Source organism: Rhagoletis pomonella, unplaced genomic scaffold (assembly GCF_013731165.1).
Source record: "Rhagoletis pomonella isolate Grant_MI unplaced genomic scaffold, Rhpom_1.0 Rhpom_scaffold_00002, whole genome shotgun sequence".
Lineage (NCBI taxonomy): Eukaryota > Metazoa > Arthropoda > Insecta > Diptera > Tephritidae > Rhagoletis > Rhagoletis pomonella.
In genome coordinates this window covers 56,777,768-56,792,132 of record NW_023458556.1, presented here as the reverse complement: position 1 = coordinate 56,792,132, position 14,365 = coordinate 56,777,768, and the positions used below count along the sequence as shown (strand labels likewise).

The window sequence follows — 14,365 nt, the reverse complement described above, 5'->3', positions numbered from 1 at the left end:
AATGAATCACTCGCTTCAACTGTTATAAAAAGTTATTAGTTTATCTGTTCGGGTTAGACATGTGTTTGATTTCTTGTGTTTTTTTATGTTTCGGATTGAACTTATATTTTATTTTTTGTTCTAAATGTAAGGGAATTTAATTCAAATGAGGGAAGAGAATCGAAAATCTGAAATTTTGATATAGAAAATGATAGGGAAATTTCATGATTTTCGATGGGTACGAAAGCAAGAATACGCCCCAATGTCAAACAAACAAAAAATTACATACTTCCTATTCCCTAAAGTCGATTTTACTTCATTGCATTTCCAATACTTAAGTACTTTTATAGTTAAATAGTATAAATAACTAAATACTTAGTATTTGGAGATGTCTAAATAATCAAGTAAAAAAACGTAGGTAGGTATTTAGGAGCTGCTATATACTAAAGTAGCAGACCGAAACTATTTTGATCTAAAGTGCTCAGGCATTTTAGATATACATAACACTTTCACTAAGGAACTAATGTACTTAGTGGATGACTAAATACTTACTTACTCGTCTCGACTCACCGCATCACCACAACTCACCTCATCTCAGCTCAGCGAATTTTATTTCCGAAAATCCCGAAATAGTTCCGAAAATCCCGAAATATCAGATTATCAGGTATTAGATTTATCACAGTCATTTACCTTAACATCTCTCACATAAATCGTTCTCTCAGCAATATGTGTATCACAAAAACGTATACTAACTACATGAAAAGGAATAACTCCACTAAAAATGTTGGTTTTGGCACGGGTCGACATAGTTATTAATCCAGTATTTATGGCCCGATTTCGTTCATATTTAGGAAGTTTGCTCTAAAAATATTTGCTTTTACTATTAAGTTAGTAATTTTATTTATTTTGGCAATCAGTTTTGTGCCCCTCATAACCCTTTTTACCAGTACCCAATACGGTTCAATAGGTCTGAGCTCAGGCAGGAAGCTTTATTTTTTGGGGTTTTGTACTCCTCTTGGCCATTTTCTCTAAATCGGCACGCGGAAGCTGCGAAAAGTCGCCAAGTACATACTACATATGTCTCATCGTCCATAATGGACCACGGTGAAGTCGTTTGGCTCGTTCCGTTGCTTCGATGTTCTTTTTTGATTTTCTATCTAAAACTTTCTGGAACTTCATTGTGGGCGAACCTTAATAAGTAGCAAATAATGCCTGGCTGAAGAGCAGAACCTCCAAGCCAAGAATAATAGCGCTGAGATAACATATGGTATACATACATATGTACTAATCTCCTTCGATGCTATGAGCTCTTATTTCCACCTTTGAAATAACTGGAAGGTTTGCCGAGAGTGCATAATCTCCTTTTAAAATACTGCTATTCCACAGGAAGAAAGAGTCTACCCGTTCAAAGGGGGTCATTGATATTCCTTCTGTTTTTTTAAATCTTGATATACCGATGACTCGTTCATGTGTGTAGGACATCTGTGGGGCTCAAACAATTTTGCCCTTCTGTGTATTCATACTTAAAGGATGGGGTTTTATTAAGTCATCTAAAAAGTAAATTTGTAAAGTGGTATCTAAATATCTAAAGACTTTTAAATTAAAATGGAAGGTCTGTGGGAATAAATAGCATCCAGTAATAATTCTTGCTGCAATTATATTGGTAATCATTTTCTTTACTAAAACTCTTGTTTACATGGATCAAGGTACCTAAGGAAGAATGAAATGCGCTTTAATTTTTAAATTGATATTCTCTTATGAACTTTTTCAAACTCTCATCCCTGTTTAGTTTACAACAGATCATTCCGTTTAGTGGTATGTTTGTAATGGGTCAAAGGTTATGGTTTTCTGAACGCACTACATCTATTGGAGGTGCTACGCCCCTGACAAACACTCACTCTCTTTTAGTTTACTATAAACGCCACGACTTCTTGAACAAACTAATTTGTACATATACATCTACCATACATCTTCTCACCAAATTTCAAAGTCATGTGAGTTAGGGGTCCGAATATATAACAAATGTGAGATTTCACGGCTATGGAATGTGCTGCGGCCCCTTATACAAACTCATTTACGTTTACCTCGCTGTGACTTATCGTTCCTAATTTATAGCTGACTAAAATTTGACGCCTGTAAAATGTTCCGCGCACCCTTTTAGAAACTTATTTATATATATGATATGAATACTTTACTTTAAACATCTATCATAGATCCGTCTTCACACCAAATTTAAAAGTCATGTGACTTACGGTTCCGAAGTTATTGCTGATTAAAATTTTCACGCCTACGGGAAGTGTCACGCCTCCTTGTACAAACTCATTCATATATACCTTACTATAAGCGCCTACCATAAACATGTCTTCATACCAAATTTCAAATTCATGTGACTTACGGTTTCCAAGTTATAGCTGATTAAAAATATCACGCCTATGGGAGCGCGTGGCACCTCCCTTATCAGATCCCATTTTTTTATTAAAAGAAACTGACAGAACACATTTTGGCTTTAATTTTCCGAAAAATTCAGAAATTGTGTCTAAAGCTCGATATACTTTATTGCAGTAGCTTTTATTTTGCTGCACTTAGTACATATCGTCGATCTTTTTGCAAAAACCGCCCATGGACTAAATGCAAAACCGCCTATCTTACGGCATTTTCGCTAGCTATTATTTTACAAATCTCCCCCGTAGTCTTGTTCTTCTCCGTTCTTCTGGACATTCGTCACATGGCCTGGGCGATAAATTCGTTTAAATTAAAAATTAAAGTCACCGGGGAACGATGGCATCATATCCGCGCAGCTGCAAAGGGCTCTGAAGGTGTCGTGCAAATGGTGGATCCATGCATGAGGACCGGGTACATCCCCAAGCCTTGGAGGGTAGTCAGTGTTGCGTTCATCCCGAAGGCCGGAAATGGTTATCATGTTTCTCCTATCAGTCACTGTCTTTCAAGAGCTCAATATGCTTATTGCAAGAGAGGGTCGGTGAATACCGCCCTGCACACATTGGTAAAGTTGTCAGAGGAAGCCTTACACGCATGAAGATTATGCAGTAGGAGCCTCTTCGATATCGATGGGGCCTTCAACAATGTCACTCCAGATGCAATAGTCAAGTATATTCATAATCTGGGGGTTGAGACCAACCTAATAAGACTTACCTAAAGCTTACTTCGTGACAGAAATGTCGCGGCGGAGTGGGGGAGTCAATGGGAGCACTCCACAAGGTGGTGTTCTTACTTCCCTGTCCTGGATTGCGGTTGTAAACTACCTTCTAGAGGAACTGGAAAAGTGGGCTGTCGGGTGATCGCCGATGTAGATGATGTGGAACTTTTGGTTAAGGTACGATTTCAATACACCCTTTTTGATCTAGCTCAAGGTTACCTGAACCAGGTAACTAGGTGGACGATCAACGGCGGCGGAAACCTAACACTGAGGAAAGGGTACGAAAAGTGGGATTAGTATTCATGCGGTGAGAGTAGAAATTTCGACTGATCCTTTTGTATCAGCTGTCAAGAGGAAGTTTAAGTGGACTCATCTCCACACTTTCTTTTAGACTGTCCAACCTTCGCGAGGCTTAGATGGAAACATTTTGGCACGCACTTGTGAACAAATACTGAGCTCTCAGGGATCGAAATAAGCCGCATTCAAAATTTCGTATTCGGCTCGCGGCGTTAACTTAACCCAACCTAACCTGTACTTCTTTGAGCTATGTATGAAATAGTTGGTCACATTATGTATGTATTATCATACGAGTGCTGGAATTAAACTTATTTTCGACCATATTTAATAAAGGAAAGGAATTTAAGCTTTTCCATAAAAGCGTTTAGCCGAATTAATCAAGAAACTACTTTCTTACACACCATAAGCGACAAACAAAATAGACAAGTTCGCGTTGTCGACCACGATGTTGGAGGGGTGCATGGGTGTAATCATTGCATTTTCAACAACAATGCATAAGCGCAAGCACGTATAACATTCCTACAAATGTAGTAACCAGTATACGCGAGATTCCATTGAACTTGCGAGCAGTCAAGTGAAAGTAACTGGAATTCAGTCGGTTTCTAACTTTTGAGAAGTAAACAAGCGACCAGAAGAGATACCTAAATACGCGTATATAATTCTATAACTAATTTTGGGCATACTTCAGAACGTTTAGAGTATTTTAAATAATCAAAACCCAATCCAAATATTGCTATGGATTACGCAGTGAGTAAATAATTTTTAAAAGCGTCACTTTAATAGACGTACATATTGATTTTATATTCAACATTTTTTCGGCTTCGCTTTATGATATGCGTCATCATATGTATATGTATCTTCTCGCTATTAGCCAACTCCCACTGTAGTGCCTGCCGCCCCATTCGACGCCTCGGCTGATGCACAGACGTTGCGCGCTGCTATGAAAGGGTTTGGCACTGATGAGGAGGAAATTATCAACTTACTCACTGCTCGCTCCAATGCGCAGAGACAGCAGATTAAGGCACAATTCGAGACGGAATTCGGACGTGATTTAGTCGACGACTTGAAGAGTGAACTGGGTGGCACATTTGAGGAGGTGATTGTAGCTTTAATGACGCCGCCAGTTGAGTATTTATGTAAGCAGCTGCATGAGGCAATGGCTGGCATGGGTACAGATGAGACGACGCTTGTTGAAATACTTTGTACCAAAACAAATGAAGAAATGCATGAAATTGTTGCGGCTTACGAGGCAAAATATGATCGCCCCTTGGCAGAGCAAATGTGCAGTGAAACGTCTGGCTTCTTTCGGCGTCTGTTGACATTGATTGTGACAGGGGTGCGCGATCCGGCAGGTACCGTGGATGCCACTAAAGCGCGCGAAGATGCAGAAACGCTATATGCAGCTGGTGAAGCAAAGCTCGGCACAGATGAGGAAGTCTTCAATCGCATTATGACACACAGTAGCTTTGCACAATTGCGACTAATCTTCGACCAGTACAAAGAACTATCCGGTCAAACTATAGAACAAGCCATCAAGCATGAAATGGATGGACCATTACATGAGGCAATGATTGCTATTGGTAAGTGGAAATATTACTCTGCTCTAATTTTAAAATATGTAGTATGGTATCTAAGTGTGTGCTAAGCTAACCCTATAACGTATTTATGTATGTAGTTGAATGCGTTCAGTCACCGGCAGCTTTCTTCGCCAATCGAATTTACCAAGCTATGGACGGTGCTGGAACAAATGATGCAGCTCTCATTCGCATAATTGTCAGTCGTTCTGAAATTGATTTGGGTACCATTAAAGATGAGTTTGAGCGTATTTACAATCGTACTTTATATAGTGCTGTTGTGGTAAGTAGATTTAACGAACATAATACACCATTTAATATCTGCTCTCAAGAAATGTGTGTAGGTAATAGCTATTTAGTTAGATTAGAAAAAAATCTAACTTTAAGCAACTCAATTCTGTGAAACTCATCTACTTACATATGGGCATTCCCATGGTGGCGCACGTGACAGTCGTACGATTTCAATGTGATACAAAAAAGGAATACCATTTGTTTTCTTTAACTTTTTTGGGCCATTGTATAGCACATAATTAGCTCTATATTTAACCGAAAAATGAAATCAATCGAACTGCTTGGTCCTGAAATATAAGCATTTAAAGAGAGTGTCGTTACGTGACAAAAAATGGAAGTTGATTTTTTCTTTTCTTACAAAATCGCAAAACTCTGCGAATTGTGGATGGCTATTTTCATGAAACTTATTTTAATATGATTTGGAGCAATTCTAGTTGTTTTTAGAGTTTTTTGAATTAATGCAAATTGTTTCAATTCTCATTTACAAGCCCAGGTGTGAAACGTGACGTGACGTAGCGTCACGTGACATAAATTTCCATCGTTATATTTTTGTTCATATTGCTTTTAAATGAATTTTCAACGCAAATAAAACATGTATTTTATGTAGAATATACTTTATATTTTGACTTCAGCGCCAATTCAGGGTCAATTTATTAGAAATCTATGATTTATTATGTTTCAACCACATACGCCAAATTCGAACCAAATCAGACCATAAATACGGTTTTTCGAAATATCTCGACCTTGGCACCACCTAGGAAGACCATTTTATGCAAAGATGATTCTACTTACATAGCCAGTATATATTTTAAAAAGCAGACAAATCGGCCCGTAAATACGTTAGATATAAAACTTTTATTTTTTTTTTGTCGTGGTGGACCTTCCGCTGGAAACACCCATATGCAATACTTTAATCAAAGATTTCAATGTGCAATATACATATCCCAGTGGCGGATCCAGCGGGGGTCTTTTGGGGGTTAAACTACGTGTCTGTCAGTGGCGGACCCACGGGGGGTGTTTTAATACATAGACGCCATATTATACATACATATGCGCCATATTAAAACACCCCCCGTGGGTCCGCCACTGACTGACACGTAGTTTAACCCCCAAGAGACCCCCTGTCGAGAATTCTCTACAAAAATGGGACCTAGTTCTCAATTTAGAGAAAGAGGTCCAATGTTTTTCTAATCATTCTCTAATCGAATTCTAACATAGTTCTCTAACCTGATTTTCAATTCGAGAACTATATATGTATGTATATTAGAATTCTAATGTAAAATCAAAATATTTCCCTAACGTTAGAGACTGCGTTCGCTGGTTTACCTCAGAACTGGCAGTTAGTTAATTTTTACAACTGACTTTAAAAGGCAATGCTTAAATTATTTTTGTTCTCAAAATACCTTTTTATGGATGTGGATGCATACATTTCATGGAAGCAGATACAAATGGTGTAAGTCCGGTAGACTTTAGTTAACCCTCTAAAATACATAAATTTGTTTTTCCTTTCGTTTTCCATCTATTTTATTGTTGTGTTGTTTGGTGATTGCACCGTTATGTAGGATGTAAGTATTTACCTGGCTAAACTAATTGCCTTTTTCTAAATGTAATGTAACTAAATTAGCATGCATACCTGGCGCAAAATCCAAAATTATAATACCATGGGTGGTCTAAACAAATTCACTTGCATATAATGACATTTATATGTGTTAAAAATTAAATTAAATTAAACTTATCATTACAAAAAAAAATAAATAAAAACATAACTAACTACGCAGTTCTCCTTAACTAAAAAAACTTGAAAATTTTAATCTCGACGAATGTAAAGTGCTAAAATTAGAATTTCCAAATAAGCAAGTGAATTAGTTCTCAACCACATATGTATGTACACACATACATTTTTGAAAATTCATTATTTTAAAAAAACTTCCCAGTCCGCAAAATAAGAAATAAAGTAAGTCCCGCAAGAAGTTATTGTTTTTTATCTTTTTAAACGATAAGCCTTCCGTATTCGATTCTTTACTCCTGTTTTGTGTGGGATGGCTAGAGTTTTAAGACCTCCTGATTTACCTTTCCCTAGAAGGACTACTCGAAGTTCTGCTAATACAGTTTCCAAAAGTAAAATTAAAAAGCCCTCCCTGAAAGCCTTTATTTAAAAGCGCACTTTATTTTGCCGGCTGGTTTGTTTTATTCATACATATTCATACACAGACACATACATATTTACACATTGTTGTTGTATTTGACTTTAATAAAATTTATGATTTTTTAACCTTTATTTTTAAAAAAATATTTGCAGTCGGAGACGTCTGGCGACTACAAAAATGCCGTAACTGCACTGCTGGGCGGAGCTTAATCGGTGTTGAAATTTCCACAAATTTTTCAAAATATGTAAAAAAAATGAAAATAGTCCATCGATTCTGATGCAATATACGTACATATGTAGATGCAACGCACGTGCCTAATATGCAATTGTTATGCAGATAAAGTATTTATTATTTTAGAAAAAAAGTAAAACTGTAAGCATGTCTTTTTGTTGCAAATAAATGTATTTTAACTGGCCTTCAAATTTTCTTATCCCTTTTACCTTTTGTTATAAACTAGCCAATACCCAGACTACATACTTTTGCTGTGGTGCTTTATTGCTTTTATTAGTATAGTTATTGGTGTAAGAAAATCTTTGAATAATATTTTTAAGTCAAACTACATAAGGTCCCAGAACCTAAACAGCCGTTATAGTGTGGAAGCGGGCGTTTCCGGTTCTATCGTGATTCGTTCTACAAATGAAGTATTACCAAATAATTCGGCAAACGTTAAATGGAATTTCATCAAAGAAATGTGAAATTAATTTAGAATCTCACCTATCAGAAAAGATTTTTATATACTTCAACAATCTGTCCACAAGAACCGAAAATCAAATGACCCGGCTAAAGCCCATCACTTACAAATTTTTGTTAGATATTGGTAGATACTGTCTACCCTCCTAAATATAATGAAGACACAAGTAAGAGAGTCTAAGTTCGGGCGGAGCCGAAAATTAAATACCCGGCGCAAGTATTAAATATATGTTTTTCACCTCTCCGAAAGCTACCGCTACATGGTAAGCCGGGGTGTATCAATTTTGAGTAAATTAGCGTCTTTAAATTTCGAAATATTGAAGTTTCAAGCATTTCTGAAATTTACCGTTATATGAAAAGCGGCCGTAATTTTAGTCCGATTAGAATAATTTTTAACGTTTTGCTTTTATGTGGCAAGCACAATAACAAGACCGAGTTTGGTACAAATTGGTAGAACGGTTACCGAAATACATATATGTGATCATAAGTGGGCGGTGCCACGCCCATTTTCCAAAATTTTACCGTAAATGCATTTCTTGGTAAAGAATTGTTGCAAGCATCAATTTTGAATAAATTAGCTTTAATATTTACTGATTTATCGAAAATTTTGTAATTCTCTAAATTAACGTTATATGGGATGTGGGCGTGGTTATTGTCCGATTTTAAAAATTTGGAAGAAATTGGTGCAGCGGTTACCAAGATATACGCATGTAACTATAAGTGGGCTTGGCTACGCCCATTTCCAAAAATTTGTAATATTCTTATTTTTCGTCTAAAATTTATTGCAAAATATCAGTTTGAGTGAATAATCTTCAGTGGTTAATAAAATATCGCAGTTTTCGTATTTCTGAAAATTGCCGTTTTATGGGAAGTGGGCGTGGTTACAGTCCGATTTCGCCCATTTTCAATACCAACCTACCTTGGATAAATAGAAACCTACATACCAAATTTCGTTGAGATATCTCAATTTTTGCTCGAGTTATCGTGTACGCGGATGGACGGACAGACGGGCATGGCTTAATCGACTTCTCTATTCATTCTGAGCATTTTGGTATACATTTGTCTATATCTATCTCGATTCGTTTTGGCTGTTACAAACAACCGTTATGTGAACAAGGTTAATATACCCTTGTGCACAAGTGCGCTCGGGTATAAGAAACAAATCTCTTCCGTCTGATATTGTGATACCTACATATTTCATGGGCCTGATGAATTAAGTTAAATTTGATTTTTAAGTACGTTGCAACGCTCCTAAATACAGTTCAGAAATAAAGCCTTTTATTTAACCACCAGTTGTTCATCAGGAGCGCAGACAAGTCCTTCTGCACTTGGTTCTTCCATTTTGTTCATGGGCGTCCTTTCTTTGGTTGCCCATCCATCGGTGCCGATTCGAAGCATATTTTTACCGGAGCTTCGTCATCCATGCGTACAACATGTCCAAGCCAGTGCAATCGTGTATCAGACGGACGAGTTTTAAAAAGGTTTTAGTTTGAATTTTGAAAAGAGTTGCCGTCTGTTGGGAAAGTAAAATTTAAATTAATTACTTGCGAGCTATATAAAAAGTTAAATTCTGATTATCAAACGAAAGACTGTTAAAAAATCTTTAATTTGAACATTTAGAACATTATTAAGGTGTTTTAAAGGGTTTAGGCACCAATCGAAATGGATTTAAAAATGCTTTTTCTTAACTACAAGCAGGAGGGTTCCCACCTGTTTAAAAAGTCAAATTCATCATAAAATTGATACCGTATGAAAGAAGCTCAATAAGGTTGTAGTTTGAAAATATTTTTAATAGGGTTGCCACCTGCTTGAAAAGACGAATTTAATTAAATTATACACAAGTTAAAGTGTCAAACGCAAGAGTGTATAGACATCTTTGGTACGTGCATGCAGAATTTTCTGAGGTGTTTGAAGAGGGTTGCCGCCTGTTTTAAAAATAAATTTCAATAAAATTATTTGATTGCACGTAATGTTGCACGTAGAAATTGCACAATCAGCGTAGCAGTTGAGGATATCCTAGTCAAAAATGCTGAGATGAGTAGGAAATGTAGGGCATCGAGCTTTACCTCTGCCGCTCGCCAGGATGTGCAAACAAATCTTCAGGAAGTACCTTTTAGATTGTTTAGCCGATCGAAAATCAGTGGACATTCTCGAAGTTTTGTGTTATACAAAGCTCATTCGGAAGTTCAATTTCTAAGTGAAGGAAGGAAATCAATATTTCTGAAGAAAGTAATTAACTTTAACTGCAAATACCTGTTAAAATCAAAGATTTTTAGATCATGGAAAATATTTTTTTTCGATTAAGAATAATCGTTAAATTTTAATTTTTTCGATAAACTTAATCGTTCTTTTAGATATTTTTCTATCATTTTTAACCATTATGTAGGAGACTGCGTTTTTACGAGCGTATGATATAATTATAATTTATGATATAAAAAAATTTTCTCCTAAAATAACGGTTATAAGCAGGTCGAAGAAATAAAAATAAAAAATAATAATAAAATTATAAAATAATGATTTTTCTTGATCGAAAAAATTAAAATTTTAAAATAGTAGTTAAATTGCATCGGAAAAATAGAAATCCAATTTTAATGGTTAAATTAGGGCTTTTATTATACCGTATTTTGGTTCCGTGCTTTAAAGTGCTTCACGGACCTGAGTATGTACTTTTGTACTGGTTTTCCATAACAAGTTAACAATTTTAACATGTGTTATTCGCTTTATTGCTCGTCTTCTTTGTCAAATTCGAGCTAAGCTACTTATGTATAATTAGCGTGAATTTACTTTTATTCTATACAGAGCCAAATTCTTAAACACCATAAGAGACAAGTAGACAAGTGGGAAGATTGCCCTATAATTTCAGAGAGTTAGATGTGTAATAATTGCATTTTTAACAATAATTCACAAGCACACACATAAAAACATGCATAAGCATATGCTTATGTATATATATGTACTTACATTTGTATACAAGCATATGCGAGAGATTCCATTCAACTTGCGAGCAGTAAAGTGAAAGTGGCTGAATCTTAGTCGGTTTATGACTTTTGAGCAGTAAACAAGCGACGAGAAAAGATAAGTGATATAATAGAATAATTAATTTTTCACCTAAGTACATACCTCAAATTATTGAGTCTATGATAATTAAAGTATTATAAATATTCGAGCTTATTCTACATAATTAGTACAATGGATTACAAAGTGGGTAAACGAGTGAAGATGCATATGGATTTTTTTATATTCAATACATTTTCTTTTCACCTTTACATTCATCGCCATTAGCCAACTCCCACTGTAGTGCCCGCCGCCCCATTTGACGCCTCGGCGGATGCACAAGCGCTACGTGGCGCCATGAAAGGGTTTGGAACTGATGAGGACGCAATCATCAACATACTTACAGCTCGCTCGAATGCCCAAAGACAGCAGATTAAGGCACAATTCGAGACGGAATTCGGACGTGATTTAATCGATGACTTGAAGAGTGAACTGGGTGGCAAATTTGAGGAGGTGATTGTAGCTTTAATGACGCCGCCAGTTGAGTATTTATGTAAGCAGCTGCACAAGGCAATGGCCGGCATGGGTACGGATGAAACGACACTTGTTGAAATACTTTGTACCAAAACAAATGAAGAAATGAATGAAATTGTTGCGGCTTATGAGGCAAAATATGATCGCCCCCTGGCAGAGCAAATGTGCAGTGAAACGTCTGGCTTCTTTCGCCGTTTGTTGACATTGATTGTGACTGGGGTGCGCGATCCAGTGGGTACTGTAGATGCTAATCAAGCGCGCGAAGATGCAGAGGCGCTTTATGCAGCTGGTGAAGCAAAACTTGGTACAGACGAAGGCGTGTTCAATCGCATTATGTCGCACAGCAGCTTCACTCAATTGCGGCTGATCTTCGACGAGTATAAGCAGCTCTCAGGTCAAACTATTGAACAAGCGATAAAGCATGAGATGAGTGGGGCACTACACGATGCAATGATTGCTATTAGTGAGTAGAAATAAGTACTTTGTTTACATTAGTCACCTCTGAGTCAAATGTTTTATTTTCGTCATTTGTATTTTTTGCTTACTGAACGTTGCTGAATGCATATTTAAATATGTACACACGTATGTAGTTGAATGCGTACAGTCACCGGCTGCCTTCTTCGCCAACCGCCTTTATCAAGCGATGGATGGGCTCGGAACAAATGACACTACACTAATTCGCATAATTGTCAGTCGTTCTGAAATTGATTTGTGTAACATTAAAGACGAGTTTGAGCGCATTCATAATCGCACCCTGTACAGTGCTGTTGTGGTAAGTACATTTGCCGCACAAACTTTCAAAATCATACATATGTTTCTTTAGAAATTAAAAAAAAAAACATGGCCAAGGTTTACGCCTGTCGTTAGTATCAAAAAAAAAGTCGCAAATTTTCAACAGGTCTACAATCGTGATTTTTTATTATTCTACTGATGCGTCCCTTTTTTAAGAGACGCGATTCAATTGTACCCGATATTGATCTAAAAAATCTTGTATATTAAAGGCCTCAAATCAGGGCTAAAAAATCTACTGCAATCATGGCTTAAAGACATTTCGCGAAACTTATAGCTCAAATCAAATCAAATAATCAAAGAGATTTAACAAGTCAAAGGAAATGGTCTTTAATCGCTGATGGTTACAACTCTTTGATTACAGAAGTGTAATTTCCGACTATGGTGTTAACATTGCTGGTTTATCCTTTAACAGTGCTGTTAAATGTATGTACATACAGTGGTGGTCACATAATTGGGGACACTACTCCTTTACAAGTTTTTTGCCCCTTATTTTTTCTTTATATTTTTAATTAATTTTTTTACAAAAACAGTAGATTATACTACAACGAAAAACATGTAGCTCAAGGTTTCAAATCTTGTACAAGATTTATAAAAATTCGCCAAATTTCATAAAATGGTCATCAAAATTTCAAACTTCTTAATCAGAAAAAATGCGGGTATGCGGTATTGAGCAAATTTCAAGTAGCTACGGTGTTACGTGTTTTCTTCCAGACAAAGTATGTTTGAAAGTTTTTTATATAGGAGAAAATAAGCACAAAAAAATCATAAACGACAGCGGATTCTTAGGTGCTTCAAATTTCCATAATATTATACTAAAATTGTTTGGGCTACAATACTGCATACCCGAAACTTTTCTAGAAATTCTGATTAAGAAGTTGGAAAGTTTGTTGACCATTTTTGAAAATTTGGCAAATTAAAAAAATTAGTGTGGTGCGTCAATCGGGGGGGGCCTAGTTAATGCTTCAGACATAAGATGTACTTTTTTTGGTGTTTAAAGTTATTCCCTTATCCCTTGTTGGAGGAATTACTTGACTAGCAGAAGAGCTTAAATATTGGAAACTCAATTTCACAGCCTTCTTTTATTGTATAAGTCACTATGTTTTTTCGTTTTGTTAGTGCTTTTCAAAGTGTAGGAATATGCGGTATTTTGGAACGAATCTCGGCCTAATCTGGTATATAGACAAAACAAAAAACCTCTAGCCGGATTCCAACATTCGCGATCGCTAATTTTGATCGCCGAAAATTTCAAAAAAAATATGGCAGGCGCGTAGGATTCCAGAAATTGCTACGCTAAACTTCTATCTCTAAAGATCACTCAATAACATATGGTTCGAAAAATATGCAACGCGAAAGCCGAAGGGTTTTTTTTTATAAAATCGTAAGCAATAATGTACCTTGGCTGATTAAGTCAAGTGACATTTTGACTAGTTTTAGCTATTTTTCTTTTGTTTATTTAATGTTTATATTTTTTTTATAAAAGTCTAGCACTTTACCTAACTAGCCCCACATAAATCCACATTTCAAACATCGTACAAAAATTATGGAAATTCGACAAACTTTAACATTTACGCCGGAAAATTTTAAACTTTTTATTCAGATTTTTGTTTTTTAATCTTGGGTATGCAGTTTTGTAGCTCATTAAATTTTAGTAGGTTAAAGTGTAAATTTCAAGACGCTAGAAAATCGCGTTGATTTTTAATAATTTTTTTGGCTGACGGTGTTGGGCATTTTCTTCCATATAAAGTATGCTCGACAATTTCGTTTGTATGGGAGAAAATGCCTAGCACCATCAGCAAAAAAAAACAATATTAAAAATCAACACAATTTCTAGCGTCTTGAAATCTGCGCTTTAACCTACTAAAATTTCATGAGCTATAAAAATTTTCTAAAAATTCTAAATAAAAAGTTTA

The 14,365-nt window shown here is 36.0% G+C and overlaps 1 protein-coding gene across 4 annotated transcripts in view; it reads left to right on the top strand.

Annotated features, from left to right (window-relative positions):
- Positions 1-3,905: 3,905 nt before the first annotated feature.
- The window catches only part of LOC118733857 (annexin B10), a 15,533-nt gene continuing 5,073 nt past the window's right edge, over positions 3,906-14,365 (top strand). Inside the window, exons 1-5 of one of the 4 annotated variants that reach the window (XM_036463462.1) lie at positions 3,966-4,180; positions 4,305-5,013; positions 5,109-5,290; positions 6,861-6,863; positions 7,598-7,693. In XM_036463462.1, the coding sequence (XP_036319355.1) occupies positions 4,169-4,180; positions 4,305-5,013; positions 5,109-5,290; positions 6,861-6,863; positions 7,598-7,654 (963 nt within the window). In that variant the 5' untranslated portion in view covers positions 3,966-4,168 and the 3' untranslated portion in view covers positions 7,655-7,693. Of the gene's footprint in view, positions 4,181-4,304; positions 5,014-5,108; positions 5,291-6,860; positions 6,864-7,597; positions 7,880-10,872; positions 11,337-11,417; positions 12,127-12,253; positions 12,436-14,365 lie in introns of those variants that run through there. The other 3 variants (XM_036463463.1, XM_036463464.1, XM_036463465.1) reach the window with 3 other exon arrangements.